At 35.6% G+C, this 26,002-nt stretch overlaps 2 protein-coding genes across 3 annotated transcripts; both read left to right on the top strand.

Moving 5' to 3' along the window:
* The first annotated feature begins 757 nt into the window (after positions 1-757).
* On the top strand, positions 758-15,965 carry LOC144449496 (RING finger protein 215-like). Of its 2 annotated transcripts, XM_078140039.1 has the most exons (10): positions 758-1,006; positions 4,286-4,423; positions 5,576-5,650; positions 6,326-6,411; positions 7,759-7,816; positions 11,328-11,426; positions 12,865-12,984; positions 13,851-13,988; positions 14,613-14,715; positions 15,531-15,965. In XM_078140039.1, exons 1-10 carry the CDS (start codon positions 845-847, stop codon positions 15,563-15,565), a joined length of 1,014 nt encoding a protein of 337 aa, XP_077996165.1. In that variant the 5' UTR covers positions 758-844; the 3' UTR covers positions 15,566-15,965. The 2 variants fall into 2 exon arrangements, with proteins under 2 accessions (XP_077996165.1, XP_077996166.1); XM_078140040.1 differs by lacking the exon at positions 11,328-11,426.
* A 4,970-nt stretch (positions 15,966-20,935) lies between these two features.
* On the top strand, positions 20,936-21,820 carry LOC144448791 (sulfotransferase 1B1-like). The gene has a single exon (XM_078139081.1). The coding sequence runs from the start codon at positions 20,936-20,938 to the stop codon at positions 21,818-21,820; it is 885 nt and encodes a 294-aa protein (XP_077995207.1).
* Positions 21,821-26,002: the final 4,182 nt, after the last annotated feature.

The following is a 26,002-nucleotide window of genomic DNA, read 5'->3' as shown; positions in this document are numbered from 1 at the left end:
AGTTTCTTTTCGGACTCAACATCCCGTGTCTATAATTCATTATCTTTCTGTCACAAACTGTCCTTTTTTGCATCTAACAGACGATTCTTTGACTCTAGCTTTAATTTTCGAGTCCCGGTTTTCTCCTTCCCCTGATTAGTATTTTCTTTTCTTCGTTTGCACGCACTTTTATCCACCCTTTTGATGATGTCATTTCTTTCTCACCTAGACTTTGATGACGCGTGACGTCTTACGATTGTTTTGACCGACACTAAGTTATTGTTGCAATTTTTTTAGTTCTTCAGTATTGTTCCATCGAGTCTTTCTGTTTCTCTTGACTTGGTAGTATCTCAATTAGTGGTCTGAGGTAGTATAAATGGCCATTTTTTCATTCCTTTCAAACAAACCTTTGTTTACTCTTTGCTCAAATTTGGCATTATTCTTTACTAGTTGCGCCTCGCTTTTCTTCATCAGACCCATGCCTTGTGCAGTAGTCTCTCGTATTCGTATTTTATCTTGAACAGGTGTCACTTTTCTTTATGCCTCCATTAGTCGCATCACTTTCTGCTCCTCAATAACATCTTTGATAAGCATGTCAGTAATTTCCTCTTGAATTATTTTTTTCTTCTTTTTGCATCCACCATTTTCTACCTCTGGTCCACATCAGATTGTCTGTCATTGAATTTAGCCTCACGATCGGATCTGTCGTCAGCACAGCGCCCTCAAACAACAATGAGTGCAATGTTTACATCTATGCCCCCCCCCCCCCGTAAAAATGGCTGCCCCGACCAGTTGTGTCGCCAGTTGTTTTTCTGTCAAAAGAGCACGCTCACCCTCAAAATTACACCACATCAACTTATACACAATGTTATGGTGTCTTCTATTCTTGCAGACGGTATTATGCGACAGAACAGCAACTGTAAACGTGTACAACAACAGAAAAGTGGACGGCGACTCGGAGTTCCAGGTACTCGGAAATTTCACCGGTATCGGGTCGGTCGGAAGTGCTGAAGGGGGCATACGAATCGTAAGTTTTACGCAGGGTCATGATATTTAAACTCTAATACCCACAGCTTTATACACAGAAGTAAAACAGTGCTTATTATCAGCTACATGTATACAATAATGATTTTTCACTGACAGTGACAGATAATTGGAAACGTTGTGACGTAAGCGAAGCACTGAACTGTGTCATTTGTATTGATGACGATGATGTAAGGGGTGGACCATTTGATATCCTGGGGGGGGGGGGGGCTTGGAAGATTTCGGGAAAAAAAAGATGCCAAGTGGATTTGCTTGAAAAAAAAATCCGGATATGAGTGGGTGATGGAAAAAAAAAGATGGACCACTGCTGCTAGAAAAAAAAATATCTTGGCAGGGAAATGATGCATAGGATCGAGTATACTGTTCAACCTGCTTGTACCTCTCCAACCAGGACACTTGTCAAATCATGACAAACAGTTTCAAACACATGTCAGGGACCAGTCAGTTTCGTTAGCCTGTGGTACATATATATATTTGTTCTTGTCTCTGTTTCTTTCATAAATGGTTTAAATATTACTTCATGTAAGGGTTCAAACATAACTATACATAAAATTATACATATAACATGATACATGTATTACCTAGCTACCACACTAGTTACAGAACATGCCATGTAAGTGTTTGGCTGTTTCACAATCAGTGCTTCACTTATCTTGCACTTTGGGGCAAAAGTGAACTTGAAGGTTTTGTAATGGTAATCTTCATACTATTGGATAGTTTATAAAAGAACTTAATCTAAATTGTTCTCGTCTCTTCAGTATGAATTTGTCAGAAGGGATGATATACTTCCTATTTCAGACACTACACATCGACACCACAAATCAAATTCAAGTTTCTATTGTACACTAGGTATGACCTCCTAAAGTGCTCTCACACATCAGTAACGTTACTATGCATGCAATATCAATGCCCCTATACCAATGTTACAGGCCCACTTTTATAACATGGAAAACTTATTTAAAAAGGTTATATTTACTTTAGCTTTTCGATGCTTGGCAATATATATCTCAGAGGCTATGAATAACCTAAAAATTGCCTAAATAGAAACAAAAAACTACAGATTTGGTGGGGGGGGGGGGGGGGGCCTTGGACTCCATCACCCCAGAGGCCACTCATTCGTTAAACCAACAATAAGATTCACCAAAATTGGTAAAAAAAACTTGAAAAGCTTCTAGGGGAGACCCCCTAGAACCCTCCTCCGACATAAGAGGTAGACATGTTCCAGTTTCTTATCAAAGTTCTTTCCTCCACCTCTTACTTTCAAGATGCTATGGAACTTTATTTCAAAAATGTTTCAACCTTATGTAGTTGCTTTTTACATGTTAGAGCTGTCTTGTAAAGCTTGCAAATTATTGTCTGAAAGTGTCTGTGAATAGCCTAAACATTGCCTTTAGAAGTAAAAAACTTCCAGGGCTTCTAGGGGGAGACCCCCTAGGACCCCCCCCCCCCCCCATAAGAGGTAGACATGTCCAAGCCTCAAATCAAAGTTCTTCCCTCCACCTCTTACTGTCAAGATACTATGAAACTTTATTTCAAAAATGTTTCAACCATGTGTAGTTGCTTTTTACAATTGTTAGCGCTGTCTTGTAAAGCTTGCAAGTTGTTGTCTTAAAGTGTCTGTTAATAGCCCGAAAATTGGCTTTCAGAGTAAAAATCCTCCAGGGCTTCTAGGGGGACACCCCCTAGAACCCCCCTCCCCCATAAGAGGTAGACATGTTCCAGTTTCAAATTAAAGTTCTTTCCTCCACCTCTTACTGTCAAGATGCTATGAAACTTTATTTTTCAAAAATGTTTCAACCTTATTTAGTTGCTTTTTACATGTTAGAGCTGTCTTGTAAAGCTTGCAAATTATTGTCTGAAAGTGTCTGTGAATAGCCTCAACATTGCCTTTAGAAGTAAAAACCTCCAGGCTTCTAGGGGGAGACCCCCTAGAACCCCCCCCCCCCATTCACACATACTCACACAAGAGGTAGACATATCCCAGTTTCAAAGCTCTTTCCTCTACAGCTTACTGATGCTATGAAACTTTATTCACAGGGGTTAGTGATTTTTTGTTGACCCAATGAAAAAAAACACTGACACCCCCCCCCCCCAAGCGGGAGAAACTGACCAGTCTATCTGAATGTCTGAGCTCTCCAGTCAACTTTCCAATTTGTATTTTCAGTGTGTCATCATACCATGACATAAAAACTGTCAATTATGTTTATTTAATTGAAAATTGTGGCAACAAATGTAGGTGTTCAACATTGACGTAAAAAAAATTCGGATATCTCAAAGAAGCAAAGAAAAAAAAAGTTGCCAGCATAGGCGAAGGAGAAAAAAAAATAATTCTCAGGCAAGCAGGTGGGAAAAAAAATAATGACGCTCCACCAATCTTCCAAGCCCCCCCCAGGATATCGAATGGTCTACCCCTAACTTTTGCCATGTATATCGGTGTCAAAATACTGCGCTTACACTGTTATATTTCCGTTATATTTCGACATCATTTGTGTGTAATTTAGCAGCATGGAAAGTTGTTTCTTTACTTACTCATATATTTTGTATACTCCAGTGCATTGTTTATTTGTTTGTTTGTTTATTTGTTTGTTTGTTTGTTTGTTTGTTTATTTACCTACTTATGTAAATTGGAAATCTGCTGCTGCTCTACCCTGTTCATGTATATATATATATGCCTGGCTTGATAGGTCTGTGACTCGATTCTGACTGTTGTCACTTGTGGGCGTGACAACTGTCAACATAGATATTATAGGGTCACTGCATACATGACAGCCATACAAGTACAGGGCTAGTAGTAATAATGCTACTAATAATGAAGTTTTTATGCAGCACTTTCCCGTACTGTGCTCGAAGCACTTCACAATTATTACCCCTGGCACAAAACTTTTCACTCGAAATACCATTTACATGTATAATTTTGTATGCTTTAACATGCTTGCTATGGCATGTTGTTGTGCAATAAAGATTGAAATTGAAATATATTCCCTAAACTACCTTTGGAGTCATCATTCACATAGATCATATGAACCTGTATCCTACTGATTTTTCATCAATTATGCTCAAGGACTAATACGAGGGGTAATTCTTATTCCTCAATATTTTTGTTCATTCAGCTAGAAAATACTTGTTACCTAAGGGTTTGCCACAGTATTCATCTAGTGACTTGTAGTGACAAGGCCCCTTAGGTCTCTTATATTTCCCTCAGCAGAATGAAGAAATATATCGGAATAATATCTAATCAGTAAGCATTTTTGTTTGTCTGTAGTTATCTTCAAGTTGTGGTGATTCTGAAGATCAGCTTCTAACCCATCAGAAAGACTGGGTTGGTGTCTTGTATCTCACCACAGTAACCAATGACGACCATATTGATATAGATAAACCATGCTGTTCTTTTGTTGATAGGGTAGGTACTGGTATAACACTTTACTTTTACTATTAGCATGCTTAATTTTTCAATTCAAGCACTCTCATCTTCTACCCCCCCCTCCCCTTTCAAAATTGACGTACATAAATCAACATGTATTAGTAATATCAATTAGTAATATATGACACAATATTCAGCAAATTATTTTTTTCTTCTCATATGTTTGGATAATTAGTTACTGAAAAGTATTTTTGCTTAGGGTAGAAAGTTGGTAAAATCTACCCATGTTTCCAGTCAGTTTACTATGGTTCCCACACAAAATAATGGTACACTAACTATGTTGGTTATACAGCTAATCTAAATTTAGCGAACAATCCTGTCCTCATTTGCATATCATTTGCATGTAGGTATGCAATAATATTTTCGGTATTGCACTGCAGTGAAAATACCACTAGTATGTGCGTGTTTTGTTGTAAGAAATCTCTGATACATATGTAATAATGATTATCATTAGCAGTGGTAAACTGATTGTGCACCTGATATTCACACTGATTACTGTACATGTACATGTTGTTAACAGTAATTATAGCAGTGCAGAAAGTGATGATTGAAACCTATGTATAAATACAACCTTGCTTAGTGACAATCACACAATGTTGCACAAGCTCAATAAACAAACATCGTTCATTTAGGACAACCCCTCCCCTAAATGAATGTTCACAAGTGTAACATCACATGTTTATATAATTATGATGTAAACCATGTTGAAATATGTAGCGATCACACCACTACAATGCATGCAATGCAATGTAAAAACATCATGGTAAACATGAAGTTGTTTATTGAGATGGAGGATGGTAAACACATCAAAATACTTATGTGAAACTCAGCACTGTATATCACATTAGAAGTAAATATGTATCAACATATCAACATCTGAGTAGTAAATACAGCAGCTGCTATCATTGAATGTGTGAAAGTTTTCGAAAATTTGGTTAGAAGTGCGAAAATGAAGTTCAGCAATTGCATTGATGCCAGACCCCCTCCCCCCTAAATGAACGAAGTTTGCTTATTGGGCTTGAGTGACATTGTGTGACCATCCCTTACAGTAACTAATATTTATGAAAATTGAGAAAAAAGATATGTGTTCAATTGTATATATACCCATGGTTTTGTTCATGACTTTTGCAGGTGAAAGAAGTGATGTTATTTGGAGCATCAGCTTTAATCATCTTAGCCAATGTAGACACGCAGATGTGGATGCAGGTACTAGTACTATAGTTTACAATATTATCTCTGCCCCCTCCCCATCACAACAAAAACGACATTACATGTATGAGTTTTTATTAAAGCCATCATCTGAATGGGGAAAGGTTAGTGCTTCCTTCCCCACTTTTATGATATACATACAGTCATAGACAGTGGAGAAGTCTCTGATGCAGTAGATACCCCTGAAAGTGATAAATACTTCTTTTCTTATTATATATTCAGTGTTGTCTCACCCATTCTGCCTATAAAGTAAGTGAAACTAGAATATGTAACTGGACTTTTCCTTTAAATTGATAGCAGTAATCAATACAAGTGTACTAAAGGTAGAAATAAGTCTGACTGGACTTTTCCTTTAAGTTGATAGCAGTAATCAATACAAGTGTACTAAAGGTAGAAATAAGTCTGACTGGACTTTTCCTTTAAGTTGATAGCAGTAATCAGTACAAGTGTACTAAAGACAGAAATAAGTCTGACTGGACTTTTCCTTTAAGTTGATAGCAATAATCAATACAAGTGTACTAAAGGCAGAAATAAGTCTGACTGGACTTTTCCTTTAAGTTGATAGCAGTAATCAATACAAGTGTAGTAAAGGCAGAAATAAGTCTGACTGGACTGTTGTTGCTTCACAATACTCATAACAAATTTTCCCTTTCTTTTGATCCCATGTATCAGCTTGATGTGTCTCAGCTATTTACCAAACCAATTGTTTTCATCAATGAAACTAAGTATGTCAACAAGTTTATGAATAGTTTACAGAGGTAAGTGTTAGATGAAACTAAGTATGTCAACAAGTTTATGAATAGTTTACAGAGGTAAGTGTTAGATGAAACTAAGTATGTCAACAAGTTTATGAATAGTTTACAGAGGTAAGTGTTAGATGAAACTAAGTATGTCAACAAGTTTATGAATAGTTTACAGAGGTAAGTGTTAGATGAAACTAAGTATGTCAACAAGTTTATGAATAGTTTACAGAGGTAAGTGTTAGATGAAACTAAGTATGTCAACAAGTTTATGAATAGTTTACAGAGGTAAGTGTTAGATGAAACTAAGTATGTCAACAAGTTTATGAATAGTTTACAGAGGTAAGTGTTAGATGAAACTAAGTATGTCAACAAGTTTATGAATAGTTTACAGAGGTAAGTGTTAGATGAAACTAAGTATGTCAACAAGTTTATGAATAGTTTACAGAGGTAAGTGTTAGATGAAACTAAGTATGTCAACAAGTTTATGAATAGTTTACAGAGGTAAGTGTTAGATGAAACTAAATATGTGTTTAAAATAAGTTTCAAAATAGTTGACAGAGGTAAGTGTTAGATGAAACTAAATATGTGTTTAAAATAAGTTTCAAAATAGTTGACAGAGGTAGATGTTATATGGTAGACTAATCTTATTAATTTCAAAAACGTACCAAAAGACTCCAAAAGATAACAGTTTTTATCTTGAAAACTTGTGTATATAAGAATGTATTAAATAGCAAGTATATCATATGTATTTACAGGGGGCCCCTAATACATCCATAATCTGACCAACCCTATACTTTTCTTTAATCTGGTTAAATAATAGAAACAATTGATGCCCTCTATGAGAGGATTAGAAAAAAATTGTGTCATTGAATGTGCAATGTTGACCTCATGAGTGCATATCTGAGCTGATGGTGATCTCACAAGCGTGTCACAAACGCATATCTGAGTGGAAAGTATCATTTATTGTGATTTGTGAACTGTGATAAAACAAATGATTCAAAGTTTCCTTCTGACTTTAAAAGTATAATGAATAGAAAGTATCAGCAACATACGCTTACTTCATTTTGTTCTTTTTTTTTTAAATTTTCAACCTACTGACCATATGATCCCATCATTCTCGAAGGCCTAGTCTGCATATCAATAGGGGTCGGATTAAGGTGATACTCATTGTGCTAGATGACTTTGACCATGGGGTGTTTTCTGCTGCATTTCACTTCATCATGAAAGTACAGAAGTGGAGAACACCACACACACTTGCTCACAACACCCTTAGTTTGCTACACGTGTACTCACATGTCATGGGGGTCTGTGATGATTACTTCTGTAACTGTAATGTTTTTCTCGTACTCTTTTTTTTTTCAGGGCAGGGAAGTCTTTCTTAGTCAAAATAAGCTACAATGTGTCCTACTATGACTTAAAGGTATGTATTTGCTGAATGTATTATCTAGTAACAAAAAATATGGAACATATTCTCTGGTCATTCTACGCCACGAAAACGTGTAGCTATGACGTGACAATGTGTGTCTACGTCACTGGTTCTGCTGTGTTTGAAATATGAGTCGAAATGTTCAAAATCACCATTACTTTCCCCGGTTTTCCTTTGATATTACTGGCACTGGTATAATTATGTTATTCTCCGATTATTTTCTTCATTCAGTCGGAAAATACTTGACCTAAGGGTTGTCACTACTCGTGTTGCAACTTGTAGTGACAAGGGCCCCTTAGGTCTCTCATATTTTCATTGGCTGACTGAAGAAAAATTTTGGGGAATAATATCTCTAATTATTGTATGTATGGACAAGATTACTAATATGTTATCCTATATCAAATGGTAGTTTTGAAACCAGAGACTGACAAATTAGCATACATAAAAAAGTAAACTTAAAACTTACCATGTTATGGGCTTAGTGATGAGCTAGAGTTTCCATATACAATATATTGATGGGCTCAGTAAAGTTAAAAGGCAACAATTCAGCATTACAAAGCATATACTACGGTATTTGCAATTTCACAATATATTAATTAGTGGTAGCATCATTATTGTGGTAATATACTTCAAAACGGAAATTGCTTCAATAATTGCCATGAACTACTTGTACTTGTTTGACAAACAACACTCTATAAGCTATATTTTTGAGTTTATCAGATTTATTTATTTTCGAAAATGTACTCTATGACTAAATTTTCAAAAGCATTTTTTCACTAATAGTAGTTAACAGGACTAACAATGATTGTGCATAGGATCATTGTCATCTGTTAGATCACCCAATATAGTTTATACCTTAGTAGAATTTTGTCAGGAAAAGTTGATTAGAATTTAATAGTAATTTTTTTTTAAATCATAAAAAACCTACCAGGAATCAGTTAATGTCATACCTTCTTCGAATGTTTTACAGAAGTGTTTGGAATATGAAGGCAATTGAACTTGACTCAGAATGTTATTGTGACCATTAATAAATGCATATAATGTGTTTAGTGCATTTATGGCAATTATCTCTGAATTCATTCTCGTAAATTTATACGATTTGTCGCGTATTTTAATACAGGGTTCATTAAGTGTGGTAATCATGATAGCGAAGCAAAGACGTCATGTTCAACTTCAATGGACTTATTATTACACCTAATCCCACTTCTTTATATGTAATGCGTCATCAAAGTCACAGTACTGTCAGTTAATATAACTGGCTTGACAGTGAATCTCTCATAAAAATCCATACTGCTATGCATCGTAGGAAGCGGGAAAACACGTAACAAGCACAGTTACTCTAGAATGTATCCATATGTTAGCATGCACCATAGAGAAGCTATGAAGTGTGGAAGACAAATAGGGAGGGAGGGAGAGAGGTAGAGAGAGACAGAGAGACAGAGAGACAGAGACAGAGAGAGAAAAGTTTAAAATATAAATTTAGTGTAAACCTGCATATTTTTGCTACTACTACTAGATAGTCTTCAGCTGGTTCTCAAAGACTAATAACCAGATTATGTTCATGTACATGAACTTATGAAGGCAATAGTCACTACTTATTTTTACAATTTTGTGAAAATAACTCTCTAGCAAAAAATTTTCAGGTTTACAGTAGGCATCAAACTATACTCACATCAACACTAAGTATGATCTTCAGTATAATTCCTCCAAGGTATGATCCAATCTAGTGTTGTCACTGTAGTTTCTGATTGTCTTCACATCTGCTGCATAGTTGCTGCATAAATCCTATACATCATAGATTTGCATGATTGATTGTTGCAATGTTGGGCAAAAGACTCACAAAACTAAGGAATGATGTTGTGGTTCCTCATTCACCCTATGTGTAGGATCTATGGGTATAGGATACAATGTCACAACCAAGCTTCAATGATTCCTATGTCTTAGACCAAATTTGCATAATTTGCATAATTAGTCATGGACAGTCACAAGACTAAAGAATGATTAGTTACAATCTTTGTTTATCCATAGACCCTCCACCCAGGAGTGGGTTGAGGGTCTATGGTTTATCATAAATGTGATGTTATGCAAATTAATCCCAATGACACTAAAATGCTGTCTAAACTTACTTTGTTTTATTTGTGAAAACAGCTCATTCACACCTGTTTTGTGGTTCAGACATCTGCTTATATACTAGCTTTGTTCATGCTTTGTTATCTTAGTGAGATGTGTAGTCTTGCTGCTGGACCCCATGGGCTATTCTGCTCACTGTGAAGGCAACCAAAGGTCGCTAGTGATGACGGGCTATGATAGCCTGAATTATCTTGCTGCTAGACCTCTTCCTGCTCACTGTGAAGGCGCCGGAAGGTCGCTAGTGAGAGTGATAGCCCAAAAGGGTCTAGCAAAAGTTGAAAAATTCCTAATTGAGCCAATTTACATATTGTGGGTGGGGCAATGTATGCAAACATGGTAATCTATTCAATAACCCATGACCTCTAGGATATGCATATTAACACACATGGTTAGAATGTTTATGTTCTTAGGATTTAGATGCTTCTTAGTGTTTGTATTCTAATTCTATGCATATCTTTTGTTATTCTGCATATATGGTGTGAACTGTTTCTTTTGTGACGTCTGAGTTTTGTATTAGTGTGGCATTAAATTTATTTCCCACAAAAAAGGCAACTAATGCTTGGAACATTTCATTTGACGCATGTCAAGATAAATTCTTGTATTTGAATGCTTGTTTCAGTGGATGGGACGTCTCTCTTGGGTTTATGCCCAGTCATGATGACAGTATCACTACTGTCTTAGGGCTTTATGGTAATTATGAGTTTGAGGAATGTGTAGACATTGTCATTCACACATTTTAGTTGATCCATTAGTGGTTATTTTTACAATATATGCATGGAAAATTAGCTATTGTTCTCTGTTTATACTAGTTGTCAACTGCCTTCTCTGATAGGCTTATATCATTGAATGTGGAGATGACTTTTGCTATACCTTGGGTGTTCTATCAGAATTAAGAAAGCCTGGGGTCTAGCAGCTAGACTATGAGACATGTTACAATTACAATTATTTATTCACCTTGAGCATTACTGCTCATCAGTAACATACAAAAACCAAGAAAAATATACATGACTGTAAAGTGTACACAGGAAAATATATGTTGAGAGCCAGAGAAACTGCTTTTCACACCTGTGCACACCAGCCAACCAGAAAATTCAGAAATGACTTCAAGTAGTAACTGTTAACGTTAGCCAATCAGCTGACTCAGACATGAGTGACCCACAAATAGGTCAAAGACATGATTTTTAAAGAACTTTTAGGTAATGGGAGTAGGTGACATAATGCTTGGATCAGCATGTGTTTACACCTGTGGTATAGAGAATGGAGGTTGGGAGGGAGTGGTTTGTGGTTTAGGACAAGATGGTGCTGAACAATCTAACGAATCTCATGTAAGTCAAATCATCTCTGATAACAGATGTATTCTGTTTTCATTTCAAAGTCGATATCAACCATAACATTATGGTCCACATGTGGGAGAGCACGAGGGGGAGGATATTGGGGTACAGTGTGTTTCGGTGACCACGCTTCCAATTCTCAGGTCAGTTAATTGCTGCTTTCTGCTCTTCTTTGCTTTCTTTACATAAATTCATTCTCTTAGTTTACACAGCTTAAGTTTATTATTGGAATAGTATTGCTTTTTTTTTCATCCACAGCATACTTCTTTTACACTTCATGCAACTCTGCTTTGCAATGTTTTGCAGCAGTACCAGTACTCTTGAACTGTTTTTTCTTCAAGCTGACATAGATATACTATCTCACAGATGCGCACATTCACAAAATTCTAACCCTTAGAATGCCACAGTAGTATATAAATTATCATTGCAGGGAGAACCTAAATCTGCCATGTATTTTTTTTTTCACTATCCCAACCATGGAAGTAGAACCCCAACACATAACAACTATTAACTAATTTCTCCTCTTTTCACTGCCACTGTTTCAAGAAATCAGACAATATATTTGCACTATATAACATTAAACCTGCACTAGCTATGCATGGGATATTATTTTTTCAACCAGAAATACAACTAATATCTTTGCTGAAAGTTGACAAAATATCAATAATTAGATATTACACATGTCAATTAATTAGATGTGTATTTTATCTCTAAGTAGTATCGTAATAAGTTGAAATCAGGATTCATTGGGGTGCTGATATGTAGTAGGTGTGACCCAGAAATCAGTTTGCAGGCAGCAGCACCATTCTATGTGTACTGTATTACATAAATATGTTTACCAACCTGGTGATTCAGTACTGTGCAGGGTGTAAAATATTATGATTTATAAAGTCATTATAATATGTAACAAAGCAGTTTCAAAAAACATTTTAGTTGCAGTTAGTGCAGCTTTAATGTATGCGAATCACCAAAGTTAACATTGAATGTGAAATTAAACTTTGACTTGTGACTGAATTTGGTCATTGTATATATAAATAGAGAAGTACAGGGCCAAGAGGTTTATAGTGTACAGCCATACAGTACATGACATTCCATGTGTATGTAAACTGACAGTACTAATTCAATCAAACTTCCCTTCCATTGTGTATTACAGTACCAGTCTGTATGAGTGTCTTGTAACATAACTATTACATGACATGTACACTTTTTTTGTAACATAATTATAACAAAGTTATTACCATACCAGCTGAAATGCAAATATAGATTAAAATAATATCCATTACTATTCCATAATTGATATGTTGGTATGTGTGATAACAGTTAGACAATTATGTTGATATTGCCATTTTTACCAATTGTGTACCATATAGGTCAGTCATAGATCCTAGTCATGTAGGGTCTATGGATCAACCAGCCCACACACAGACACACACACTCATTACCTACATGTCCACATACACACGTATATAGGCATGCACACATATGCACCATGTATACACAGACTCAGTACAAGTGTCTAACCAATGAATAGTGCACAGGCTTCTCTTTCAACCGTATTTCTTTTTCAACTTTTATTTTTAGGTAACATACAGCAACTGGTTGTATATAGTGCTATCAGGGTTATTTATCTGTGCATTGTTATTAATGGTGAGATCACCTCACCTCTTTAGGAATCCTATGTATGATGCTGATGATATTGATGTAAGTCTTTTACCTTATTCAACTCTACTCACGTTTTCATAACTTCACACCAGTAGACATAACTTTAAGTGTGCAATCAAATTCAACAATCAAAATTTCTGGTATAAGTAAACGCAACATCACACTAAATCTCAAGATATGAACAGCAATTTACAGTCAAGTTAAGTGCCATGGTTTCAATCCCAGGTTCTCACATTTGTATTATCTCAGTGGTCTGAGGTATTATCTTATCAGAGGAGTCATGAGGATTACATAGGATTATTTTTATTTTCTGGCCCAACTTTTTCTATATAACTCTGTCAGACATCTGTTTTTCACACCAAAATTTTAATCTTAATCTGAATTGGGCCTTTAAAGGCCAATGTTTCAATCCCAGGTTCTTAATCTGACAGGGGCCTTTAAAGGCCAGAGTTTCAATCTCAGGTTCTCACATTAGTGATATCTTATTAGTGGAGCCATACAGATTACATATAATCATTCTTAGACTATTGTCCTGGACAATTTGTTTTTCTATAGTTGTGCCAGACAACAGTTTCTTACCCAAATTATAATCTGAATAGGATAATTCAACTAAGTCCTTTAAATTGTAAGATTTGTTCATAGACCATCCACCCACATCTGGTCTCTCTTATTAGACACTAAGTATATAATATACTTTGGTGTATGGTTGGGGAACCCCGATAACAGAAAGGGAGAAAGGGGTAAAAATGGCAGTGTTTCCCCACAGAGTCCATGATAATTTTGTTTGGGAACTCAGGTAAATGACATGGGAACTCTAGATTTTACCTATACTTACCGCCTGTAGTAAAAACACTGTATATGTATACATTTCATGTGCTGTGAACTATATGTTATATTATGTACAGGTAGCTCTACAAGATCTCACAATTAAAGTTTTATCCAAGATGAAAACAAGGTGTTATTCACACAAGAAGAGAAAACACAGAGAAAACGAGGGAGAACCAACATGTTCTATATGTCTAGAGAGATATTTTCCTAAACAGGTATTTTTTTGAAACTCTTTCTGTTATTTGATTTGTCATCAAACACGACAAATGGCTTAGAGTGAAGTACATGAATGGTTGATTTTGATGGCCCTATGCGAACAGTTGTTGCTTAGGTAATTGAGGAGTGATTTCATGTACCTCTGGGTGAAAGCCCATGTGTGGGTCACACAGAAGTCATGAAAGTTACAAATTTTTACATGGGGAGATGTGAATTTGACTCAAAATGCTGGTATATAAATTTAAAAAATATATATATTAAATCTGTCCGTCTGTGTGTGTGTGTGTGTGTGTGTGTGTGTGTGTGTGTGTGTCTGTCTGTCTGTCTGTCTGTCTGTCTGTCTGTCTGTCTGTCTGTCTCTGTTTACATGTGTCTGCACAGGTGTGTGTGAGGTTGCATTTATACACATACATGTTTGTGCATGTCTGTATCTCTTTCTGGCTATGTGTTTGTACATTTCTAGTATGTGTATTAGTATCTATCTGGCTACATCTCGCCTTGTTTTTCTCAGTTACAATAGTCTTTATTTAAATCTATATGTATGTACCATGTTCTCACTTGTTCATTTTAATTTGTTAGAGTGAAAGTGTTCACATTGTGCTGTATGTTTATTTTCTCACCAGGTCATCAGAGTTCTACCATGTTCTCATGAATACCATACTAAATGTGTAGACGAATGGTTAATTAAACAAAGAACATGTCCTCTATGTAAACTTAATATCATAGGTAAGTATAACTTACCCGCCATATAAACTAAATATCATAGGTAACTATAACTTACCCTCTATGTAAACTAAATATCAAAGGTAAGTATAACTTATCTATGTAAACTAAATATCATAGGTAAGTGTAACTTACCCTCTATGTAAAATAGATATCATAGGTAAGTGCTACAAACTCCATTATATGGAACTTTGCTGGTGAAATAAACAGACTTTCTGCTACAGAATATTGAATCATATAAAATAATTTCAAAATTATCAGATTGTATTGTTGAATAGAAGCACTTTAACTGTTTCTTTGCACTAAATCAATCCTAACAATTAGTCAATTCGTGAATATTAGTGCTTGCCTGTAGTTTTCTAATAATTTTCATGATTTTTCTGCAAACAATTATTGTGTCTGTTACTAATAGACTGGGAAGTATGGGGAAGAGTTTTATCACAGCAGAGGGATGGGAATGTTTGCAAGTGCCGGTAAATTACCTGCTATGGTTTGTCAGGTTTTATACTTCATATCATCAATTGCTTTGACACTGCATCATGGTAAAGCAAGCTAATGAATATTTTCATAAAACCTTGTCAGGTAGAATCAGATGATAAATTCTCTCTTGTGAAATAATTCGTCACGTTTCATTACATTCTTCAACACTATGTTTAATTGACCAAATTAATGTTGTGAAGCCAACCTGAAAATTATGTGTCTTGCACATGTTGTGAATTTTAAACAGACTGTACTCAAGTGAAGAATATCTGATCTGTGTTTACAGGACTCAAACATAGAAATTAAAATTATTTTTCCCCCTTGTGTTTTCTTTGTAGATCACCAATTTGGACAAGTCAAGGTGGATAGTTGAAGTGTTTGAGGTAAAACAAAACAGTCTCTATTTCACAGATTGCTTGGACTGACTATTCCAACATATGCAGATGATATGCAAATTTTATGCAGATAATATGCATCGGTTTAGCCAATTTACATAAGTTGTGCCTTCTATGTAAACAACAATTTGCAGGTACATATCAGGGTTTGTCAGAGCTATTGTTGCTATATTGACTATTTTTGGAGAGGCAGAATTATTTCATCAGATAGAAAACAGATAGAACCCCACAGGAATTTGTTAACTCATATAATTATACCTAGTCTAATATCAGGGATTACTCAGCTGAATAGAAAGATTGTCATTTTTGACGTTATTTGCATGCTAAGTAGTCAGTATGGTGTATTTTTATTGGACCTTTGTGTCAATTTTTGTGACATTTCATTCTCGACATTTCATCAAACCTTCAGCAATTTATTTTTAACTCTATGTAGGTTTTGTCATGTACAGACATTCTGCATACTAATATCTGTGACTGATAAATTGGCATACATATTAATGAGCTAATTTGCATAACTTTCATTGTACATATATGGATATTTCAAGTTTAGTTCTTGTTATAGTCTTAAGTGTGGTCAATGGCCATATAAACACACAATACACTGTCTTTATATGGAGTAAGATACTCGGAAATCTACTTTCTCTGGTGAGAAAACAGGCATATAATACTTGTTTGAATATAACAATTTGGAGGTTGCATAGCCTTATTGTCGGTTCCAAGATGCATTGCACGTCTCTCCATACAATGCCATGTATTGTGTATGCACTGAGGGGTTTGCACGCAGAGGGATGTTTGTCACTTAATTGTACCCTAAAATCCCTCCCTGTTATTGATGGTGTTTAGTCTTTGTTCTATAAAACATTCATAATTTAAAGAGGTTAACATGTCTTTCCATCAATTCCTGATGAAAATGTTATTTCAAATTAACAAAGACAAAACAAGACTAAATGTAAGAACGTAAGCGTTGTCCTCTCACTCAATGCATCTTGGAACCCAAAAATCGACTATTGGGAGTAGTTTAGGAACATCGGTAATTAATGTAGACAGTGGAGGGTTGTCAATGTGAAGTTCATATAATTTTATGGGATCAGTATATTTGGGGTGAGCTTTAGGCTGATCAAGTTAGCCACATCCCCCAAAAAGCCGTTATTAGAATACCCAGAGTTTTAAATTTACATAATATTTGTATTACATGTTATCATGTATATTATCACATTTTATACATTGTGTACTCGTAGGGGGTCGCAGTTACACATGTTCATTTACACAATGACTTCATTTAAATAGTCAATCAGTCTGACGCAGGTAATCACTCCCCAATGTAACCAATCAGCTTATGGGAATATTTGGAAATCACATTACCAAGTTGATATAGGATTTCACAACAAGCCAGGTGTAGACAATAGCTATCGTAGCTACAAATCAGTGATGTACACACAATCTAACTTTTTATGACGATTATAGTTCAGTAGATATAATGATTAAATTTGCCATCATTAGATAAATACCTACCTTGAAACCAAAGGATACCTAAACTATTGCTCTAATGTTTTTATTAACTATAGAAATATATTCAATTTTATGTGTGTGATTTAACTTTTAATATTTTAAAACTTTATTGTGTAATAATATGAAATAGTACAAATGTTTAAAGATTTATGAAAATTTTATCTAAACTCATATTGTAGTATTTATTACAATTTTAAAAGCATTTTTTTGGTGAACTTAGCTCTTTGAAGAACATTATTTAAAGTTGTGTAATTTGAGGTATATTTTGTAATGTTTGTAAGTTTAAGCAACAACTTTGGAATGTGATTTGGCCGCAAAGGGAAAAAGTGATGTAATATAATGATGACAGTGGCAGATAAACTATTGGAAGACAAAACTATTACAGCTAAAATGATGTAGGCTCGGTGTTTCACTCAATGAATTGCAAATTTTATAACATGCAAGTGGGAATTTGTCATTCTGATAGGGGTCATTGACCAAGAGAGTTCTAATTTGAATAACTGCATAATTATGCTATAACCTTTGTGATTCAAATATATTAGCTATTAGTTATGCTTGTACAGCTTACAACTCTTTCATTAGAACTAGTAATGTATTACACTTCTTGTCATAAAAAGGCTTTGAGTTTCAGAGGTCGACACACTTGTTGACCCTGTACACGTTTACAGTGCAATCCATTGCACCACTTTCAGTGACATGATTACAGACAGTAGCAAGCTGTAGCAACAAAATAGAATGATTGGATATGGTGAGTTCCTTTCATTTATAGCAAACCCCAAAATTCTTTAAAAAGCAATTTACATCATTGTATAATCTTAAGTGCTTTAATAAATAATTCCTAAGTTGGCCACCCTTTAGGCAGGGAGATCTGACAGATTAATTGCCTATTTTCCTTGAATGCTAAATTGTACAGGGTATACTGTTAACAGCCTGTGGTCACAGTCCCTTTATCATAGATAAGAGGGACTGTGATGTGGTCAATATTTTTCGTGTTGTGCCCGCTGTACTACTTTATAGGCAAAATACCAGTAATCACAACATATCTAACTGCTACTGTAATGATCTTTTAAGACCACATGGAGCTCTTTTACACATATTTTTATTTACTGCTTAAAGCATTGTCATGATATGATCAGAGGCCTTTGTGAAAATGTTAAGTCTCAGTTTTACCATATATAGGACGCCCTCTTGTGATGCTTACCTGTGTAATGGCCTGAACTGTAGTAACCAGAATATGACATACATGTATTTATTTGTGAGTATTACCTTCAAATTGGATACCAGCCTTCAATAAGAATTTGTTGACAATTTCAAACACCAGTACTGCTACTGTTATCTTTCATGCAAGTGAAAAACGAGAAGAAAAAAGAAGAAGAAGTGTTTACAGATATTCTCAATTCTTCATGAAATCATAATATTTCAATTGTCAATAAATTACAGCTGTAATTGCATTGTGACAAATGAGGTCACAACAATTCAGTGTTCAGGTGTCAGCTTTATTCCCTGTTAATAGTGTTTACATTTTATATTATAGAGTGTCAAAGTATTTCCACTGCTATGCTTGTAGGTCATCTATGTATAAAGAGCTTGACTGCTAGGAAGATTATACCATGCTCAATTGAAGTCGAATAAAAAAATATGGAATATATACTCTGGTCATTCTATGTCACGACAATGCACATCTATGTCATGACAACGCATGTCTACATCACTGGTTCTGCTGTGTTCCAACTATGAGTTAAAATGTTCAAAATTGCCATTACTTTCCCCAATTTCTTTTTTATATTACTGCCAATGGTATAATTATATTATTCCCAAATATTTTTCTTCATTTAGTCAGGGAAATACTTGTAACCCAAGGGTTGTCGCTACTCGTCTAGCAACTCGTAGTTACAAGGGCCCCTTAGATCACTCATATTTTCCTTGGCTTAACGAAGAAAAATATTGCGGAATATCTGTCAAAATATTTATTTCCACTGGTAAGCTTCTATATATAATGAGCTTGACTGCTAAATAACAACATAGAGCAGTGCTTTAAAGTGACACAGTCTGTTTAATATCAAGGCTCATTTTGGTTAAGATTTGTGTACAGTACACATAAATAATATAAAACTTATTTAGAAGTAAATTAGTGTAAACATAATAGAGATGGTTGAGTATGCATTAAGAAATTTGAAAACTAGGGTTGTAATTTTTTGGTAACTAAAAATTATGTCATAATATAATTGTTGGTAACTAAAAAATTATGTCATAATATAATTGTATATCATATATGCATAACAGGTGCATGTAAAAGCTCTGTGATTTCTTGATATGATTCAGTATGCTGTAATAGTTGGAATAAACTACATTATACAGATATTTTAGTGTGAAACAAATGTTAACACCAGAGACCATACAGTTACAGACTTACCTCTTTAAGGCACAGAAATTCTAAAAATGAATATGCAAATTATTACAGCTGTTGTTTTGATAAAGTTTGACCTATAGGATAAATAGTACAATTCCTTCACTATAGACTGCCATGCATTGCCTTAGTTCAGAAAGTGTTATTATATTTCAGTGGCTTCTCAGTATTTCATTTACATGGTTAGAGCTTATTTCACAATATTCCTTGCATGATTTATTTACAAGTACTGGAAATAAAGGTATTTTCGATTTTAGATCCTTCAAAATGTCTTGTGTTGTGTTGCAATTTATTTTAAAGAGGTCTCCTGCCTTTCTTTTTTCCTTCTATTGATATTTTGTGCAAGGTTATTTTTTTGGGGTGGAGTACTTTTTGTCCAATGGATATGTACAAATGTTTGATGGAATTGTTCACTTTTTGATAAAAGTAATTATCACAAAAGAAACGTTTTTAGCACAGCTGAACTGAGGTTCAGTAGTGCTATAGGCATTGTGAAATGTGTATGTGTATGTATGTCTATGTGTCTGACTGACTGTCTGCCTGCCTGTATGTATGTATGTATGTATGTATGTATGTATGTATGTATGTATGTATGTATGTATGTATGTATGTATGTATGTATGTATGTATGTATGTATGTATGTATGTATGTATGTATGTCTGTCTGTCTGTCTGTCTGTCTGTCTGTCTGTCTGTGTGTGTATGTATGTATGTATGTATGTATGTATGTATATGTGTGTGTGTGAGTGTCTGTCTGTCTTTGGACACGATCTCGAAAAAAGTACAGCATCGACTCTGTTGAAACTTAGTACACATCTTCCATATGCTACTCTCAAGAACTGATTGGATTTTGGTAAATATTCAAAGAAGATTAATTAGTAATTTACATAAAGAACGATTTTTTTGTAATTAAGCGATATCTTGAGAAGTAATTCTTCAAATTGTATATAACTTAGCACATACATTGATGATCAGTAAACACACACGTTTTGCTATTTTTTTTTAAATATTCTATACATACTAATGAGATAATTAAATGAATTAGATTAGCCTTCACACTACTTGTCGCAAGAGGTCGCTGCAACTTCCCACTCAAGCGAACAAGGCGTACAAACTCTCCTTATACTTGACTTTTAACAAAACACGGCTGTTGCTCAACTTATGTACACATACACCCACTCACTCACTCACTCACTCACTCACTCAACTTTGGGTTTGATTGACATCGAAAAGTTAGACAGGATCACCTTGAGATAACCATTGTGAGATAACGCATGCCCTAGGGTCGCAAAGAAAACAAGACAACAGTCCTATATATTGTATATAAATAGAACACATCGAGGTCGTCTGCACTTTGTGTACTTTGCATACTTTACATGGCACAGTAAGGACCTGAAGTACACATAGTTCTGTCGGTAGTTTAAATTTCAGAATGGAAGGAGGTAATTTTATGGTGAATGGGTTCGTATGTTTCCCATACTTTGATAAGGAGAAAATCGAAAAGGGAGTGGTTGAAAGTTTTGAGTTTCGGAGCGGCGACGTTATCGTGTGTGGGTTCCCAAAGTCTGGTAATACGTGGCTCGTGGAAATACTGAAGAGTATGTACACAGACTGGGGACTTTGTCGCATGGGACGGGCATCGGAAGCTACCATCGTCGAAGAACGATCGCTATTTAAAATGCACCCTGGTATACGACAACGCGTAGTGGACACGATTAAACATGACGACTTGCCGTCGCCCCGCCTTCTGCGATCACACCTCCCTACTCAGGTGTTCCCACTGCACAATGTTAGAAAAAATGGAGCAAAGGTCATTTATATAAGCCGAAACCCAAAAGACGTCTGTGTTTCCACGTACCACTTTCTTTCGGCATTTCGAGGAGGAGTGCTTGGTGTAGACTGGGAACAAACCGTCATCGATTTCATTGAAGACCGAATTCCATTTGCTCCATGGACACAGCACGTACTCAACTGGTATAAGTTTGGCATTGCCGATAATGTGATGCACGTTACGTACGAAGAAATGAAACTGGACTTGCCGAGAGTCATCAAGAAGATCGCGAAGTTTCTCGACCGACCCCTAAAAGATGAAGACGTCGCAAAAGTTGTAGAAATGACTACAATCGAGTCGATGAGAAATCGTTTTTCGGAATTGCTTATTCTCGACGATGAAATATATCAACATGGAAAGAGTCCGTTTTTACGGAAAGGGGTTGTCGGAGATTGGAAGCATCATTTCACTGTGTCTCAAAACGACATGTTCGATGAAAAGATCGGAAAGAAAATTAAGGATAAAGTTGGTATTCCATACGAGTAGTAGAAATCCCTGTGACGATATATATGTAAATGATCTCTCAATAGTGCATTTGGTAGCTGGCTGCAATAATTGCTACAAGTATGTCCTAAATCCTGACAGATTTACAAAGTTCTTTGTCTGGAGTTTACTATATCATTAATTTATGATGTTTATGGATACTCGCCAAAACATCCAAGTGTTGAGTACCATTTATTGCAGCGGTAGCCATGTTTGAAAAATGTATATTTTAGAAAAAGTAAATGTACCTTACCCTTCACTACCTTCTTTCCCTCAAATTCAACCATGACAACTGATTGATGTTGAACTACAACCCAAAGACTTGTTAGTTTTCATTATTTGAAGTTTAGATACACTGTAGTCAGTTGAGTAACAGACGCTTTTTGTAGTATAAGAAAACGTCGAACTGTATTTCCAGTAATGAGATTTAAAAAAACAACAACATGTTTATGGATCCGGAGACAAACTATTCATAAACGTGATAAATTATTGTAATCTTTTGGCATGGGTAACAATTTAAACTAGTCCTTCATTCATTTTTATATAATCATTGTAGTATTTCATTTAACCGTCAGTAGTAGGATGTCATTGAGATGATTTATAATGTTGTATAAGTAATAAACGCTATAAGTAGAGATCTGGAAGTGGGGCTTGATTGGCACTACAGACAACTAGATCGACATTGGTGACAACTTAAAACTACAACTAGACTTGAGCTAGAGTGGATCTAGACATGAATTAGATTTGAACTTGACTTAGAATGAAACTGGATTGAAACTGCTGATATCAATGGTGGGTCTAGACTAAAACTAGAGCTCAATACAGTTTTAGGTGGCTACAGCTACAGTGGTCTAAGTCACGTGATTGGTTGTGACAATCATGTTAAAACATGTTAAGAATACCACATTTTGAGCTTGAACAAAGCACTTACGTATTACTTTTTGAATAAGTATCAAAATAACTCAAATCTAGACAATTTAATTATGACATGTTGCTTTTTGTCACTGGATTGCTTGCCTTTTATATATCGTCAAATAAAGGCGAAATTAGATTGATTGCCATTTATATATTATCGAATATAGACGTAATATACGTTTTCAAAATTTGCCATGGCGTATGGTGGTGCTCTACATCCTGCCTGTGTACTGTGTAACGCCTCAGCGATGTGCAAATTAGGTGTAAAATGTGACTTTGGTCAAAAAATTTGGTGAGATGGTTCTAGATGTTAATAGACAAGTGAATAAACATTCGAAAATTGTATGCAAATATGCCTATGCAACAAGACCACGCCCATAGCAACAGCCAAATGATCGTGTATATTGCAAAGATAACAACTGGATAGGCAACTGGATAATCATTCAGCAAATGAACCCCTATTGTTAGCATGGATCAGCATGTTGATAATATTTATGAAAAACTGTATACAGTTGTGCTACAATGCCATTGGATAAGGTGAGGATTTTGTTTGTGATGATTGTTTTAGAATTTTACAATAATTTACGACCAGAATATCACATGACATTGAAATGCTGTGGCCTACCCAGCTCAAGAAAAATTATAGTGGAACTTCATGTATCACCAGTGGTGTGTTTTTAACAGGACATGGTAAGGGGTGAGATAAATAGTTCAGTAGGATAAAACACTATTATCTTATAGTTAAGCCCCAGACCCCCCCCCCCACCAGCCTTGTAACTAAATTGGCCAAAATTGGTTTCAGAGAGCAAATCAGTTTCAAGTGTGTGTAGTAGTAGTAGTAGTAGTAGTAGTAGTAGTAGTAGTAGTAGTAGTAGTAGTAGTAGTAGTAGTAGTAGTAGTAGTCCTGCTTACATGACGGTGCACGAGTCTGTATTACTGACTTGACTCTAAGGGGGAGGGACTATTGTCAGAATCGAGTCCCGAATTCCTCCGTATGCAAGCAGGACTATAGTAGTAGTAGTAGTAGTAGTAGTAGTAGTAGTAGTATGTAGTAGTATGTAGTGCTATGAGTACAAAGCCAGTATGAAGTAGTATGTAGTGTTATGAATACAAAGCCGGTATGTAGTAGTGTGTAGTGCTATGAATAGAAAGCCAGTATGTAGTAGTATGTAGTGCTGTGAATACAACGCCAGTACGTAGTAGTATGTAGTGATATGAATACAAAGCCTGTATGTAGTAGTATGTAGTGCTATGAATACAAAGCCAGTATGTAATAGTATGTAGTGCTATGAATACAAAGCCGGTATGTAGTAGTATGTAGTGCTATGAATACAAAGCCAGTATATGTAGTAGTATGTAGTGATATGAATACAAAGCTAGTACGTAGTAGTATGTAGTGTTATGAATACAAAGCCGGTATGTAGTAGTATGTAGTACTATGAATACAAAGCCAGTATGTAATAGTATGTAGTGCTATGAATACAAAGCCAGTATATGTAGTAGTATGTAGTGCTATGAATACAAAGCCAGTATGTACTGAGAAAAAAAACCCTTTTATTGACACTTTATTATATAATTTAGTACCATGTATTTACTAGGGCGAAAATTCTTCCATTTCTCAATTTGAAGACACATTTGTATTTTAGGGCACAAAACAGATTCCATTAAACGTAAAATCGTTTTTGTAGGACGAGAATTAAAATCGTTCAAAACCCCACACCCTCAAAGTAAAAGATTTTTTTTTATCCTACATTGAAGTTTATTGAACTATTGATCTCGTTCTTACATGAGTGTTGGTCGGACCACCATTATGCACAGCAATGATAAAAAAGTTCAAATGTATACAATGCCAGAAAACAGTACCATGAAGAAATAAAACTGTTTCCCTGATTTCATCGAATGCACAATTACTGTCGCCCTTCGGCTTTATTCGACAACCTTCGGAAGCGCAGTCTGAAGACTAGGATTCAAGTAATCTCGTCAAATCATGGCCTTGGTCACGTAAAATCACCACGACTCTTCACGTGATAATAATTCTTACCACAACACACTCGTCAAAATCTCATCATAGCGGACATGAAGGAGTTTGTCAATATTTCAACTGGATTATAAAAAAGAGCTGAGATGAATAAATCAAAGCCTGGAACTCAACAAATTATTTGTGGCTTAGCAATGACAATTTCAAATATTTACACACAGGGTTGTTGTTTTTGATATCCAAAACTACACGAGTTAGCCCCCTAGTATTTGACAGGTCTCGCAAAATACATTACTTCTGCGGAGGTATGTCTGAAAAAAACAACCAGCACTGCCCGGATACCATCCTTATCTGTATTTGCCCGGAACCTACACCCCCTTTAACCGAGCAAACTCCGTGTTCCCCGGACAGCGCAACACCTATTGGAAACCGCAAAGAGAGCTCTCTCCTCCCGAGTCCTTGTTAAAAAGTCAACTTGAAATACGGCTAATAAGACAACTATTGAGTACAGCTAACATTTAATGACACTTTTCGGGAATCAAATCACTCTTTTGTTGCTATGGTTATGTGTTTCCGTGTTGTTAAGGTAGCAAACCCGTTCTATGATAAGATTGTAGTCTTCACGATATGGATTCCCACGTAGCGATATACTATGCCGACAGCTAATAATCTGGAGTTTAATTTGAATTATTAGTTATTTGTTCCAAAAAGTACAAATGTGGCATGTGAATGCTGTCAGTGTGTGTGTACATTTTGTCTTCATACTTTGACAGCATCCTTACGTCGAGTCGATGTCTGTAAACCCCAAATATTGATCCAGTCGACGTTTTGAGTGTACAGTTGGCAAAACTCACAAACCCGTGAATGACGCTGCTGGGGTGGAGTTTTCCTCCGCTCGGAGATCTCTAAACCGTGGTATTTAGATCTACTTTGGTGAAAAGAGTATCTTTTTTTCTGGAATTATTGCGGTCGATGTTTACCAGCATCAGTGAAGTTAAACATATCTTGTTCTGAATATGAAGTTAACCTTCGGTAGCAGCATCTCTTAAGAAGCTAATGTACGTATATCGTTGAACAATTTGACGTATACTGGGTATCATACATCACCATCGCGTAGGTCAGTAGATGTACCCATAATACCATATGGAGTGTGATGAAGTATAGCAAGACACGAAGGACAAAAATACTGATATACTACTAGCGTGTCAAGAGTTATGATAGAGGTACCGTGCCGTGTGAACTTGTGAACCTAAAAAACACACAAAAAACAGCGGAGAACGGTGTGCTAGAAA

Source organism: Glandiceps talaboti, chromosome 18, assembly GCF_964340395.1.
Source record: "Glandiceps talaboti chromosome 18, keGlaTala1.1, whole genome shotgun sequence".
NCBI lineage: Eukaryota > Metazoa > Hemichordata > Enteropneusta > Spengelidae > Glandiceps > Glandiceps talaboti.
Note: the sequence above shows the minus strand (reverse complement) of the source record. Positions and strands in the feature narration are given on the sequence as shown.